This window comes from Capsicum annuum, chromosome 6 (assembly GCF_002878395.1).
Source record: "Capsicum annuum cultivar UCD-10X-F1 chromosome 6, UCD10Xv1.1, whole genome shotgun sequence".
NCBI lineage: Eukaryota > Viridiplantae > Streptophyta > Magnoliopsida > Solanales > Solanaceae > Capsicum > Capsicum annuum.
The window spans coordinates 188677372-188691617 of record NC_061116.1 but is presented as its reverse complement, the minus strand read 5'-3'; the positions used below and the strand labels follow the sequence as shown (position 1 = coordinate 188691617).

Here is a 14246-nt window from a genome sequence, read left to right as displayed (position 1 = left end):
GAATAATATTCTGCCCCATACAAGATAGCTAATCTAACTACCACTCTCTATGTATAGAACTTTCCTTTAAATTTAGATAGCACTTTCTTATCACTCAAGACTTCAAATACGAGCCTCCATCTCATTAATTCATACTGATCTAATACGATAGAAGTAGAGAGAGAGTACTTTTCACCGAGCTAAAGAAAAAAGAGGTAGGTCCACGACAGATAATGCGCCCATTGGCGTAGTTTGTCCTGTTGACGAAACACGTTGCATGGTGACCAGAGAAATTGAACCAACTTTTCCACTAACTTACAAAAATACCAACTGGGTTCATCTATCTACTAGTATTTTTTTCCCTCTCTTCCACTTGATCAAACTTTCAACTTCAACCTCACACTTTCCCCTCTATAATTAAAGATTTTAACTTATACACATTTATAGTATAATTTTTTATATGTATTATTAATGTCGAGACCCACACTGGTCGTGGAATAAGAGATCTGATTTTTCTATATTGTCTTGATCAATTTTTATTTTATAATCAAGTTTTAGTAATTGAGTTAAGTTTAAAATTCATTTGTTTTCACTATGATTAATATTCAGGGTAGGACTATCTGAATTCTTGATTTACTCAATAGTTATTGTATGCCTAAGGGACTGACGACCATTGGATGAAAATTATACTATGTATATACATACATATACTAAACCAAAGTATAGTTGAACACCTTTATCAAAATCTCTAACTTCACCATTATACTCAATATTGACATTGCCCATGTATAGAGATAAGTTAAAACTCTATAAATATAGATCCTATTTCCTTCTACATGGTCAGCTCAACTAAACTCAACTAGCCTAGCTACACTAAATCTCATGGCCACCCTCTCCTCCACCATCTTCATCCTCTCCCTTCTCATTTTAGCCACATTCACTAGTGCTTGTGGTCCATGTGAGCCAAAACCAAAGCCTCACCCAACACTGAAGGCACCCCCAGTGAACCCCTTTTGCCCAAGGGACACATTGAAGCTTGGTGCTTGTGCTGACCTACTTGGCCTTGTAAATGTTGCAATTGGTAGCCAAGTGACAACCCCTTGTTGCACATTGCTTGAAGGTCTAGCTGATTTGGAAGCTGCTGCTTGCCTTTGCACCGCCATTAAGGCTAATGTGCTTGGGATTGTCAAATTGGATATTCCAGTTGCACTTAGTGCTTTGGTTAGTGCTTGTGCTAAGAAAGTTCCCACTGGTTTCAAGTGTGGTTAATTATATATAATTTCAAGATTTGCTGGCTAAGCTAGCTAGTACACCTCAAGTTTATTGTTTTAAAATTTAAAATGATGTTTGTCATGTTGTGATTTGTTCTTGATTTGTGTTTGTTTGATTTGTTATGAAGGTAGGTTCCTTTTTTTTGTTTTGCTTATTAAATTGTTATTTCTTTTGGTTGTGTGTAAAGTCATTTGTAACTTGTGCTTAATAAAGTGTGAAAAAATCTTCACCTTGTGAAAGTTGCATCTGTATGAAATATTGTTGAAGTTCAATTATTACATTGGTGTTGTAAAAGATGTTTATATAATCAAATTGTGCAAAATGCAGTTGCAAGTAACTCCCTACAATTAATAATCATTGCAGGTAACTATTCCTATGAACGTCAAAAATATATCGGACTAGTCGATTCGAACAACAAACGGTAAATAGCCTTCTAGAATAATTGGTTAAGTACTTCAAACTATATTCATAACATTTTATTTTATTATTATTTGTCACTGTATATAACTTAAATCTTTGTTTTAAAAATAATTGTAACATATTGGTTATTCAGTGACTTCTTGTGAACTTTTACATTTTGCCTCAGTGTATAATCAGAAAAATTTTAAGTTTAATTCACTTATAGTGCAAATTTTTGCACTTCCAATATATCCTCTCCAGTAACTTAACCTTTATATTTTCTGTTATTCGATCTATATCAACTCGAAATCATTATTCTCATCATGATATATAATTATGTAAATATTTTGTACAATATTAATGGTAAAAACTTAGATTAATTCCACATAATAATGGAAATTTGATTCAGGTTTTGGCTTGTAAAAATAGTCACCTGCCTCACCCTGCATAGGCTAAAACTCGTCCCGCTTCATTTCTCCTAATCCTCCAAAAAAAGGGGTGTCTGTGTCCCCGCGCGCGTGTTTAGTAGAACACCTTTAACGGGAAAAAAAGGAGAATAAATAACATATTTCGCACTTTTATCATCAACTTATCATAGAGGATTACTAGGCTTAAGATTGTTGTTGTCTATGTTTCTTTCAGGCAATTCGGAATTAAACAGATAAATAAAGGAAAACTAAGAAGTAGTACTTTTTTTTTTTTGGGTAAGTAACATTTTAAAACTAAGAAGTACTTATATGAGAATGATGAATGTTGGGATTTCTACTTTAGTACCATAAGTAATGTTGGTTTTTATAAAGTAGTACTTTACGAAAAAAAAAAAAAAACTACAAATGAAATTAGCAATGCTATTAAAACTTGTACTTCATCATTTATTCTGTAGAATTTAAGTGAGCAAGGAAAATTTTCTATATGAGGAAAATCAAGTTAAAGCACAAATAGCTTGCTTGAGCTTATTATATAAAAGGAATCCAATATTTTTGGACAAAACAAGTGTAATTAAAATCCCACATTCAATGGTCAAGTTCATTTAACTGGCAATCCTTCTCCTCTTTAACAGACTCTACTGGAATTTACTTGTAATCTAGACAATTTCTATTGCTTTGCTTGATAATTTCTCGAAATAAATTAAATAGTATACAGAATCTACTTACATTCTAACACTGAGACCCTATTTGGAGACATTACATTCCAATTCTTTTCCAAGTTGTATTTTATATTACAATCCTTTTTCAAATAGGAATCTGTATACTATTACTTCTACTTTTATCCTAACACATCATACCATATCAGCTGATGAGAAAAGATTCTTGCTACTAAAAGAAGCACTTTCTTATGTTGTGCAATTACCAGCGACCTTCCAGAGAAGAGCTTTTGGCATTGCTTTTCTTTTCAGTGATAGTTCACTATTCTGGTGACACAATTCAAACAATTGTTTACCCTTCCAATTGTCTTTTAGTATTTCTTCTTTTGATGAAATAAGAAGGCTATCATTAACAAAAAGCATCAAGAGGACACAAGCATTACAACGAAAGAAACTATCAGCCAGCTCCTAGGGAAGGAAAAAAAAAAAGCTATCACAGCAATCGACACAGATCTATGGAGCTGATAAATTCTAGGAAAGAATCAACAGTAATTACAGAGGAGTGGTTGAGCCAACTAAAAGGACTAATCAAACATCTAGCCATTTGAGAACGGATGGCAGTTTGGATGCCATCAAAACACCTTTTGTTCCTCTTTACCATAAGCACACCACAAAATACAAGTAGAAACCAAAGACCAAATCTTTTTAATGGACTACCAATTTTCCAGGAGCTCCAACACACAAAAGCCTCTCTCAAAGAGCTTGGCATGGCCCAAGTCAGTCCAACAAGAGAAAAGAACATGTTCCAAAGGTCTGTGGCAACAGTGCGATGAAGAAACAAATGATTGATAGATTCTGAGTTGCACAAGCACATGTAGCATCTGTAGGCTAAATGGAACTTCCTCCTTATAAGATTATCTCAAGTTAAGCAAGAACCTTTAAGGCTGGCCCAGCTGAAACAGATGATTTTTGGAGGCATCTTAGATCTCCAGATAAGTTTCCAGGGCCACAGATGAATAAGTATCTTCCTTGAGCTTAGATGCAAGGAGCCTTCTTTGACCAAAATAGGAGCCATCCCGGTTACTTCCCCTGAGTCAATCCCTGCCTTTACTGTGAACTGGGCTGATCTGAATGGTGGCCATGAGAGCCATAAATTCTCCTAACTTCCAGTCATTAACATTTCTCTTCAAAGTCACATTCTAAACATTATCTTCCCTACACTGAGAGATGGCTGACTCTGGATTGGAGGCAACCTAAAAGATGCTTAGAAATACATTCACAAGAGAAATGTTTCCCAGCTACGTTTTTTTCACTAACAGGATGTCCCCACTTCCCACCTTGAGAGAACTAGCATTTCTAGAGAAGACTTCCCACAACTTCCTTGTAGCTTTCCAGACCCCTGTGCCATAAGAGGTTGTGACGTCATCAGAGCACCAGTGACTAGTCTACCAAGTTTTGCTTGGATCACCTCCTTCCATAGACCATTTGTCTCCTGATTTTACCTCCAATGCCGTTCATTAGCATACACTTGTTATGTAATGCCAAGTCTTTAATCCTTAAGCCTCCAAACTGCTTTGGCATGGTGACTTGGCCCATTTCACAAGGAGGAATTTGTGGTCCTTGCTATTGCCTTCCCCGAAGGAAGTCAATTTTTTGTTTCCAAAATACATAGAAAAGCTATTTCACATCTTGAATTACTAACAAGTAATGTGTAAAATATTCTTAATGTATATAATTAAGCTAAATATTCTAAAAACCTCCTTTTTCTTTCAAATAAAATATTTTTATCATGATGAATAAGTAAAAAAATCCTTACAAGGAACGATCAATCATTCAACCATGCAATCAACCAACAATACCTCAATCCTAAACTATTTGAGATCAGTTATATGAAACAATTGTATCCATTCTGATCTATTCAGGTCCATCTTGTTCCAAACTTACATAAAAGGAATATCCTAGATAATTATATTTCCAAAAAGAAGTTGAGAAAAGATACTAATGAGCGAAAATTGGTTGCAGATTGGGTAATGTAATTTTCCATCTATTGATGGAATCCCCGCAAATTTTGATCCCGATGAATTTTTTCTCAATCATAAAAGATACAAATCAGAAGGAAATGCATTGACCGAAGAATGGTGGAAAATGTTCAATAGCAGATGGTGAGTTAGAAGAGGATCAGAGTCTTATCTACTTGAAGCAAGAGATTTCCCCTGGTTATTCAGATACCCATCTCTGATTACATATAATTTTTTTATCATATATTTAACATTCGTTTGAATAGAGCATTTTACAAATTCTACTCAAAGTTCATCTCCTCAAAATTAGATCAAGTTTGATCTGTTCAGATAACTCAGTTGGAATCTCAAGATCAAGCAGGGTTCTAATGTAAAAAAGATCCAGCCGGACTAAATAACAGATTTAAATCTAAAAGAAATCAGTATGCTACTTTGGATAAGACATCAAAAGCTTGACACTTGGACAATTTTCAAATGAAGAAATTATGTAAGTCTAGGAAAACTCATTACCGCCAAATAAGTTGCTAAAGAAGTCACTTGTACATCCTTATCAAAAAAAGAAGTACAGCCACATAAGTCGCTAAAGAAGCTACTCGTACTTCCTTATCAAAAAAAAAGTAGAGTAACTAATACTCAACATATACAAATACAGCAAATTCAAGTGATACGTTAAAAGCCATTGCAAATATTGGCCCTTGGCTCATCACTGGTCAGAACGTCAGAGTAGAAGAACAGAAACTGGAAAATCAGCAACATTATGCATATCAGTGAACTAACATATAAGATAGGGAAATACGACAACTAAGATTTAATTGAGATGTTGTAGTCCCTTTGTCCTAAATTAGTTGTCAACCCTTGCTTTTTTTGTACGTCCATATTACTCGACCATTCCTATAAACACCAAGTCTCTCCTTCTCTAACAACTATAACAAGTTTTATGCCAATACTCCTTCCCCTCCGATATATACGACGTTCTTTCTATTGATATTGCGAACTACTTGACGTCATTCTGCTAATTAATATTATTTTATACAACTTTCAGAACTTTTAGGAGTAACTTTTTGACTATTCAAATATTAACTTTGGTATGACACTTCCTATGTTATACTCACTTTTTGCCTATTAATTCAAATAGACATTCATAACTTTGAATTCGGTCAAACACTGTATAGAACAATACAGGTGTACTACTTTATAATATCTTTATGTTTCGAGAAATCTTCTTCACCAATTCAACTTATCATAGTATTATTTTAACACTCTTTATTACTTGACATACTAAATTATTCAAATTAGCTTCTTAATCAGTGCTAGGAAAGAAAGTAACTAGAATCATCCCATCAAAGGTAAAAATCAAGCCACAATCTTCTCAAGCAAGTCTATTTTCAAGTTCATTATTGCTCTTCACCTTCACCAAACCAAGCTCCTCCTGATAAGGATTGAGAAAAGCATAGGAGCCAACTATCTTCCCACTACTCTAATAAGGTGGCACAATAAGGTGAATCAGGAAGTAAATCTTGTATAGCAGATTCGAGAGTAACAACTTCACCTCAGTCCCCAAACAAGAGTAGATGAAAGAATTTTTTGTAGAATGGGATTTCTCATTATTGCAATGCCTTAATGAAAAGATCTTTCACTTGAGTGGCCAATTAAGAGTGGGCCTCACTGATCAAAAAAAGTTATATGAGCTGCCTAGAAGCATAAAAACACTGGCTAAAAATGTCAAAGAATCAGAGTAATATTACAGAGAACAAAATATCTGAACGTGATGATCACAACCAGCACCTGTACAAATACAACATACCTATAGCCAAAATGAAAATTGGGCAGGCAAGCTTACAATATATGATTCAAGTTGTCACAACATTGCAAAATTGTTGTGCTTTGCATCTTCCAAAATGAAAATTGGGCAGGCAAGCTTACAATATATGATTCAAGTTGTCATAACATTGCAAAATTGTTGTGCTTTGCATCTTCTCTTTGTATAACTGAAGGAGTAGGAGGCATCATTATCTCATTTTGACCTCTTGTATGAGACTTTCCTTCCACGAAGGGTTGCTGTCTATCAGGACTATGGACTTCATCTGCAAATCTGCTGGGGCTTGGGGTGCTGCTTTTTATTATTGAATGTGGAGAGGAATCGTTCGCAAGAGGAGAACCTAGAGCATGCTTATATAGCCCATCCTCGCGAGGCAATGGAGATATATTTTCATCTTGTTTCTTACAAAATTTATCCTCCACAATGTCATAGGAATTTCCAGTCCTTACTTCCTGAGCAAGAGAGCACCAACAGCAGAAAAGCCATAGTGCACAGTCAGCAACAGAAGGTTTACCACAACAAGTATTGTAAGGAGGCAAATTGTATCTTTTTCTCATCTGAATCCTCCAGAAGCCACCATATAGTAACCCAAACAAACAAAGAAAAATACCAGTAAGTCCTAATGCCGCCCTGACAGTATCATTGTCAATATTAACAGCAGCCAAACTGAAGATCCAGAAAGGAGCCATACAGAACAGAAGAAAAGTTGCAATATGAACATACATGTTTCCGAACCCAAGTCTCTCCATATTCCAACCAAAAACACAAAAACTGCAGAACAAAGAGAGATATGCCAGAGAAATATCATCCCAAAAATCAAGAATGCCTCCACTCCATTGTGGTCTAGCTTCAACACATCTCCCTTCATCTGATGCAAACGAAAATCTCTTTTCTAATGATTTCCTTCTCAGTTGACCAGATCTGCTGCACTCAGCAGCTCCGGTTTGAATTTGTGCTTCCTCGTCTAATTCAGTATCATAATCTTTTCCTAGAGGGCTGAGCATGGAGTAAACTCCAGCAATGGCAGGGGCACCAATTGCAACTGAGATACATATTCCTACCCCGATAGCTGGTCTTTCTGACCGCCTGTAACCCAAATTAAGCCCACATAGAGCATATTGAGCAAAACAATTGAGATTAAGTAATCCAACAACCACCATCATGTGTGTCCATTCATGGGGCTTATAAGTTCCATGTTTGCAGTAAACCTTTCTCAGCCTAGAAATATCTTCTGGCCTCCATCGTATTAAAAGAACAAAGTGGTATAGCCTTTGAGGGTGCTGGTACAGACACATGAGAGTAAACAACGCATTAAGGATTTGGTTATTCACTTCAAACCATGTATCTCTCTGAGATTTCTTAGGGATGGCATGGTTCAACATCCCTGTCATTACAAGAAACAAAATTGCACCAGAAACAGCTACACATACAATCCAGATAAAAAGTACAATATTCAGCGGATTTTTGAACCACTCTTTGCACATTTTGCTAAGAGATGGCCAATCCAATTTCCGTGAGAGTAGCCTAGTAAGGCGTTGACGGAGATGAAGGCTGCCAGAAGAAGGTACAGTTCGAGAGAAGTCATCTCTTTGATCAGCTATCTGTTGAAACTTTGCCGATGGAGAACCCAAATTACCAAAGTTGAGGAACTTTAGCCTTTTGGGAAAAGCAAGAGTGCTACCCTGGAAACGACTCTGAGAAGTTTCATTACTTACAAGTCCCCTTTGAGATGCCGAAACATGCAAAGGTACATGAGTCTTAACTTGACCAACTCTAGGTTCCTCAACAATACCGTGATGTTCACCATTGCCAGCAGATGTCATTCTTGCTTCCCTTGAATGTTATTGGGTTCAATCTTTAGCAGATCATTATGTACAGCTTTTCCACTTCAATGGGGGCAAAATAAGCATCTAAATCTGTAAAGTAAGACAGCTACATCAACATCAAATGCTTCAACATTTAAACAAATTAAACAACAACGACATACCCAGTGTAATCCCACAAGTGTGGTCTAGGGAGGGTAGGATGTACCCAGACCTCATCACTACCTTTGTTCGGTAGAAAGGTAGTTTTCAATAGACCCTCAACTCAAAAAGGAATGTCATCAAAGCAAGATTGCACGAAAAGTTACCACATAGCACGGTACAAAGCAACAAATAGTACCACACATAGAAGAATAGGAGACTACGCTGTGAGAAATATAAGAGAAGAATATTATTGAATTGTTGTGTCTAAATTATTACACTAACACTATTTATAGCCACTACATTAGACTCCTTTTCAACTAGGATTCTATATATTATTCCTATTCCTATTCCTACTCATATGCTAACAACCCCCCAAGTTGGTGCATACAAGTCATATGTACTGAGCTTGTTACAAATGTAATAAATACGAGGACCAGTGAGAGACTTGGTGAAAATATCCGCAAGCTGATCACTCGATTTCACAAATTTGGTAACAATGTCTCCGGAAAGTATCTTCTCTCTCACAATGTGACAATCAATCTCAACATGCTTAGTCCTCTCATAAAATGTTGGATTTGATGCGATATGAAGAGTCGCTTGGTTATCACACACAAGTTCCAGTTCATTGATTTCTCCAAATTTTAACTCTCTCAACAACTGTTTAATCCAAACTAGCTCACAAGTGGCTAGCGCCATTGGTCGATATTCTAGTTTTGTACTAGATTGAGCAACCACACTTTGTTTCTTGCTCTTCCAGGACACTAAATTACCTTCTACTAAAACACAATATCCAGATGTAGAACGTCTATCACAAGGTGATCCTGCCCAATCAGTGTCTGTATATACAACGATCTGCGCATGACCTCGATCCTTGAAAAGTAGTCCTTTACCTAGAGTTGACTTAATATATTGCAAAATGCGAACAACTGCATCCTAACGACTATCACAGGGAGAATTCATAAACTGACTTACAACACTCACAGGATGGGAAATATTAGGCCTGGTCACTGTGAGATAATTTAACTTACCAACTAGACGCCTTTATCTTCCAGGATCATTGAGTGGCTCCCCCCCCTGTCCTGGTAGGGGTTTAGTATTCGGATCCATAGGAGTCGCAATAGGTTTACATCCCATCATTCTTGTCTCCTTGATAATGTCTAAGGCATACCTGCATTGCGAAATAACAATACCTAATCTGGACTAAGCAACTTCAATACCTAAAAAATACTTCAATTTCTCGAGGTCTTCAGTCTAGAAATTCTGGAAATACTGAAAAAGATGTTGTTTCAAACTAATGATACCATCTTGATCATTACAGATAATAACAATATCATCAACGTAAACCACCAAATAAATATATAGATTTGGGGCAGAACGTCAATAAAACACGGTGTGATCTGCTTCACTACAAATCATGCCAAAATTTTGAATTACTGTGCTAAACTTTTCAAACCAGGCTTGAGGAGATTGTTTGAGACCATAAAGCAGCCGACACAATCGACACACCATACTAGACTCCCCCGAGCAACAACCAGGTGGTTGCTCCATACTTCCTCCTCAAGGTCGCCATGGAGAAAAACATTCTTAATATCCAACTGAAAGAGAGGCCAGTGCCGAACAACAACTAATGGATAAGAAAAGACGAACAAATGTTATTTTAGCCACAGGAGAGAAAGTATCACTATAATCAAGCCTAAATATCTGAGTGTATCCCTTGGCAACAAGGGGAGCTTTAAGTCGATCAATTTGGTCGTCCGAACCAACTTTCACTGCATAAACCCAACGACAACCAAGGGTTGATTTGCCTGAAGGGGGAGGAACTAGATTCCCAATTACTAAATATTGTTACCAAAAATGAGAAGAGGAAAAGGAAGAGGCTAGCCCCCCAATCTCACGTATAAAGTGCTACAACACCTGGCTTTCTACTAACTTTCTATCTTAATTCTCGACCTCCAAACCTTTCTATTTAGGGTCATATCCTCAGTAAACTAGAGCTAAGTCAAATCTCGTCTAATCACCTTCCCCAATTCTTACTCCCCCTACCTCTCTCCTAACTCTTGGCTGCTACCAACTTCTCACACATCCTAACTTGCGCATCCCCCTATATCCTCTTCACATGCCTGAACCACCACAACCTCACTTCTCTCGTCTTGTTCATCATGGAGGCCTCTCCCACCTTGTCCCGAATAACTTCAATCCTTATCATATCTGTGTGCCTACACATCCAGCTGAGCCCGCCCTCATATCTGCTACCTTCATCTTTTGGACGTGGGCTTTCTTAACTGGCCCGCACTCTACCTAGTACAACAAAGTTGGTATAACCACTACTCTATAGGATTTACCTTTAAGCCTTGACGATACATTCTTATCGCAGAGTAACCTAGAGGCAAGCCTCCATTTCTGGTACCAAAAAGAAATCTGTCCTCCGCAGAGATCTGTCTAGTTACAAAACCAAGGAAAAAGATATACAAAACTAAACTACATAAAACCCCTACAAAAAATGTGATATTAAATGAATTTCCTTAAAGCTCAATCAAGGCACACCATATGTTTATTGAACTAAACTAACAAAAGAAAAACATGAGCAAATGAGTATGAATCAGGGAATATGGCCACAATTTTGTTATTACACGTCCGTCCCAATTTATGTGGCAGAGTTTGAATTTTGAAAGTCAAACAATTTAATTGTGATGGTGAGTTCAGACATGGAATCTTTAAAATTTTTTTAGGTCAAAAAAAGACTTGTTTGAATCTTAAAATTTGAAAGGTGTCAAATTAATTGGGATGGGAGGAACAGTTTCATCTCATGAAACCGTAAGAGCTGGAAATCACAGCGGAAAGTTCAGGGTGAGCTTTTTTTAAGACATTTAAAGAACAATAAGTGCAAAGAAGGCATATTACCAGGAACTGTAAAAACAAGATTCTAATTCATGAAACAGCAGGTAGGCAAATAAGTAAATAAGACCAAGAAGTCAACATACCATCAAGACATCATACATATGAGAGTAATCTGAATCAGAAAATGAAGTTTTCATTTACTGAGCTGTGCTCCATTAACCTTGTTTCAATTCAAAAAAGAAGTAATTTTTAGAATTATTTTAAGTTTGCTGGGTTTACTTCATAGGTAGGAACAAGGATGCCTAAAGCGACCAAAAGGGGAGATAAAGAATGCAAAAGTAGAAAAATCAAAAGCAGCTCAGCCACTTACCGATCAGAAAAGGAAAAAAAAAAAAACGCCCACCTTGTACAAATGTCTCTCTCTTAAACATGACACAAAACATTCCTACATCTTTATATTCAATTCGAACAAGCTGGGATCAGCTGCAAATGAATTTGATTGAAAAAGTTTGCTTTGGGAAATAAATCTTAAACTTCACGCGAAATTATAATTTTGATCAACTTTAACAGTACATAAATAAAAATTTTAGCTATTCAAAATCTAACAAAGATGACCTCCGATTTTACAATGTTCGTGAGTTTCACTTACACCTACGTGGATATATAATCCAATGATACGATGTCACGTTATTATAAGGCTAATTGAAGGACTTTTGATATGAAACTTAAAATAACGTCGTTTTGCTTCTATAAGTTAAAACGATGTCGTTATTATTATTATTATTATTATTATTATTATTATTATTATTATTATTATTATTATTATTATTATAATACTACTACTATTTCTACATATTACGTACTACTATTGCTTCTATCAATATACTATTACTACTACTACGACTAATAATAATAATAATAATAATAATTATTATTATTATTATTATTATAATATTTTGATAAAATTTTCATCTCAGTAACGTTTTAATAACGTTAATTTAATATATTATTACTACTGCCCTTAATAACGTTTTAATAACATTAATTTAATATACTACTATTACTGCCCTTAACAACCTTTTATTAATAACGTTAATTTAATATACTATTACTACTGCCCTTTATAACATTTTATTAATAATGTTTTATTAATAACGTTTTAGTAACGTTAATTTAATAATATTTTAATAAAGTTAATTTAATAACTTCAATTTAATAACGTTTTATTAAAACTATAATTTTTTAATTTATTATTAATATAGTTTCATCTTTAAGCTGAAAATAATGAAAAAATAATAGTGAAAAGTTATTTAAATATATAAAAAAGAATTGGTAAGACTGTAAGAGTATAATAGTCATTTTATCCTTTTTTTTTTTTACTGTTGAAACGCTCAATTTTTTAGCGCGACGCGCCCAGTTTTGGCGTGTACAACACGCGTTTTGCCATATGGGATCGGAGGTCATATTTGTGCAGTTTTGAATAGTTAAAGGTCATATTTGTGTACAATTAATGTTTAAGGTCAAAGTTATAATTTGGTGTCAAGTTTAGGGTCATATTTATGTATTATGCCTTTGATTTTTATTCGACATAATTATCAAAAGAGATAATGCATAAATATGATCGTAAACTTGATACCAAATTATAACTTTGACCTTAAACTTTGACAGTGCACAAATATGACCTTTAACTATTCGAAACTGCACAAATATGACCTCCGATCTTACATGGCAAAATGCGTGTTCAACACGAAAAACTGGGCGCGTCCAGCTTAAAATCTAAGGGTATAATATATAAATATGATACTAAAGTTGACACCAAATTATAACTTTGACCTTAAACTTTGACAGTGCACAAATATGACTTTTAACTATTCAAAACTGCGCAAATATGACCTTTAAATGACTTTTCACTATTATTTTTTTATTATTTTTGGATCAAAGATTAAAATGGCATCTAATTTCTTTTGTCATTGCGGAAAAAGAGCAATATTAAAGATTTATTAATTAGGTGGGTCAGTCTTATACGAAAAAAATCGCACGAGTTTGTATATATATTATAAAGAAGAGAGTTAATTTAAGTTATATAATATATCTAAATATAATTTATTTAAATATTGAATTAATGATGAAACTATACTAATAATAATAAAAAAATTATACTTTTAATAAAACGTTATTAAATTAATTATTGAGGATAGTAATAGTAGTATATTAAATTAACGTTATCAAATTAATGGGACAGGGCGGCATGGTGCATCAGGGAGAATACAAGGGAGGTGTTGGGTGTTTCTAGGGGCCGGGCCGGGCACCATCGGGGGGATTGGTGGTGGAATGAAGAGGTGGAGAAGAAAGTGGAGACCAAGAAAGGGGCGTATGCTAAGTTGGTGGAAAGTAAGGACGAAGAAGAGAAACGGGTAAACAGGAAAGAGTACAAGCTAGCGAGGAAGGAGGCGAAGTCAGCGGTCACGGCAGCTAAGACGGCCGCTTTTGAGAGCTTGTATGCAGGGTTACAGGGGAAAGGAGGGGAGAAAAAGTTGTTTAGACTCGCTAAGGCTAGGGAGAGGAAGGGTCGTGACCTCGATCAGGTGAGGTGCATTAAGGGAGAGGACGGTAGAGTGTTGGTGGAGGACGGCCACATAAAGAAGAGATGGCAGTCGTACTTTCATAGGCTCTTGAATGACGAAGGGGATAGAGCTATTGTGTTAGGGGAACTGGAGCACTCAGAGGAGTGTCGGGATTTTAGCTATTGTAGACGTTTTAAGGTAGAAGAGGTTAGACAGGCTGTCCGCAGGATGTGAAGGGGTAGGGCGACGGGGCCGGATGAGATACCGGTGGAGTTTTGGAAGTTCGTTGGAGAGGCTGGTGTAAGG

The 14246-nt window shown here is 35.8% G+C and overlaps 2 protein-coding genes across 6 annotated transcripts; one reads left to right on the top strand and one right to left on the bottom strand.

Annotated features, from left to right (window-relative positions):
• The first annotated feature begins 366 nt into the window (after positions 1-366).
• LOC107872841 (14 kDa proline-rich protein DC2.15) lies at positions 367-1490 on the top strand. The gene has a single exon (XM_016719466.2). The coding sequence runs from the start codon at positions 862-864 to the stop codon at positions 1246-1248; it is 387 nt and encodes a 128-aa protein (XP_016574952.1). The 5' UTR covers positions 367-861; the 3' UTR covers positions 1249-1490.
• A 4924-nt stretch (positions 1491-6414) lies between these two features.
• LOC107872838 lies at positions 6415-12039 on the bottom strand. 5 transcript variants are annotated; one of them, XM_016719458.2, is made up of 3 exons: positions 11747-11860; positions 11520-11596; positions 6415-8487 (listed from the first exon to the last, which is right to left on the bottom strand). In XM_016719458.2, exon 3 carries the CDS (start codon positions 8392-8394, stop codon positions 6694-6696), a length of 1701 nt encoding a protein of 566 aa, XP_016574944.1. In that variant the 5' UTR covers positions 8395-8487; positions 11520-11596; positions 11747-11860; the 3' UTR covers positions 6415-6693. The 5 variants fall into 5 exon arrangements, with proteins under 5 accessions (XP_016574944.1, XP_016574945.1, XP_016574946.1 ...); XM_016719459.2 differs by lacking the exon at positions 11747-11860 and adding an exon at positions 9567-9706 and having other exon boundaries at positions 11520-11740; XM_016719460.2 differs by lacking the exon at positions 11520-11596 and having other exon boundaries at positions 11747-12039.
• Between the last annotated feature and the right edge of the window lie 2207 nt (positions 12040-14246).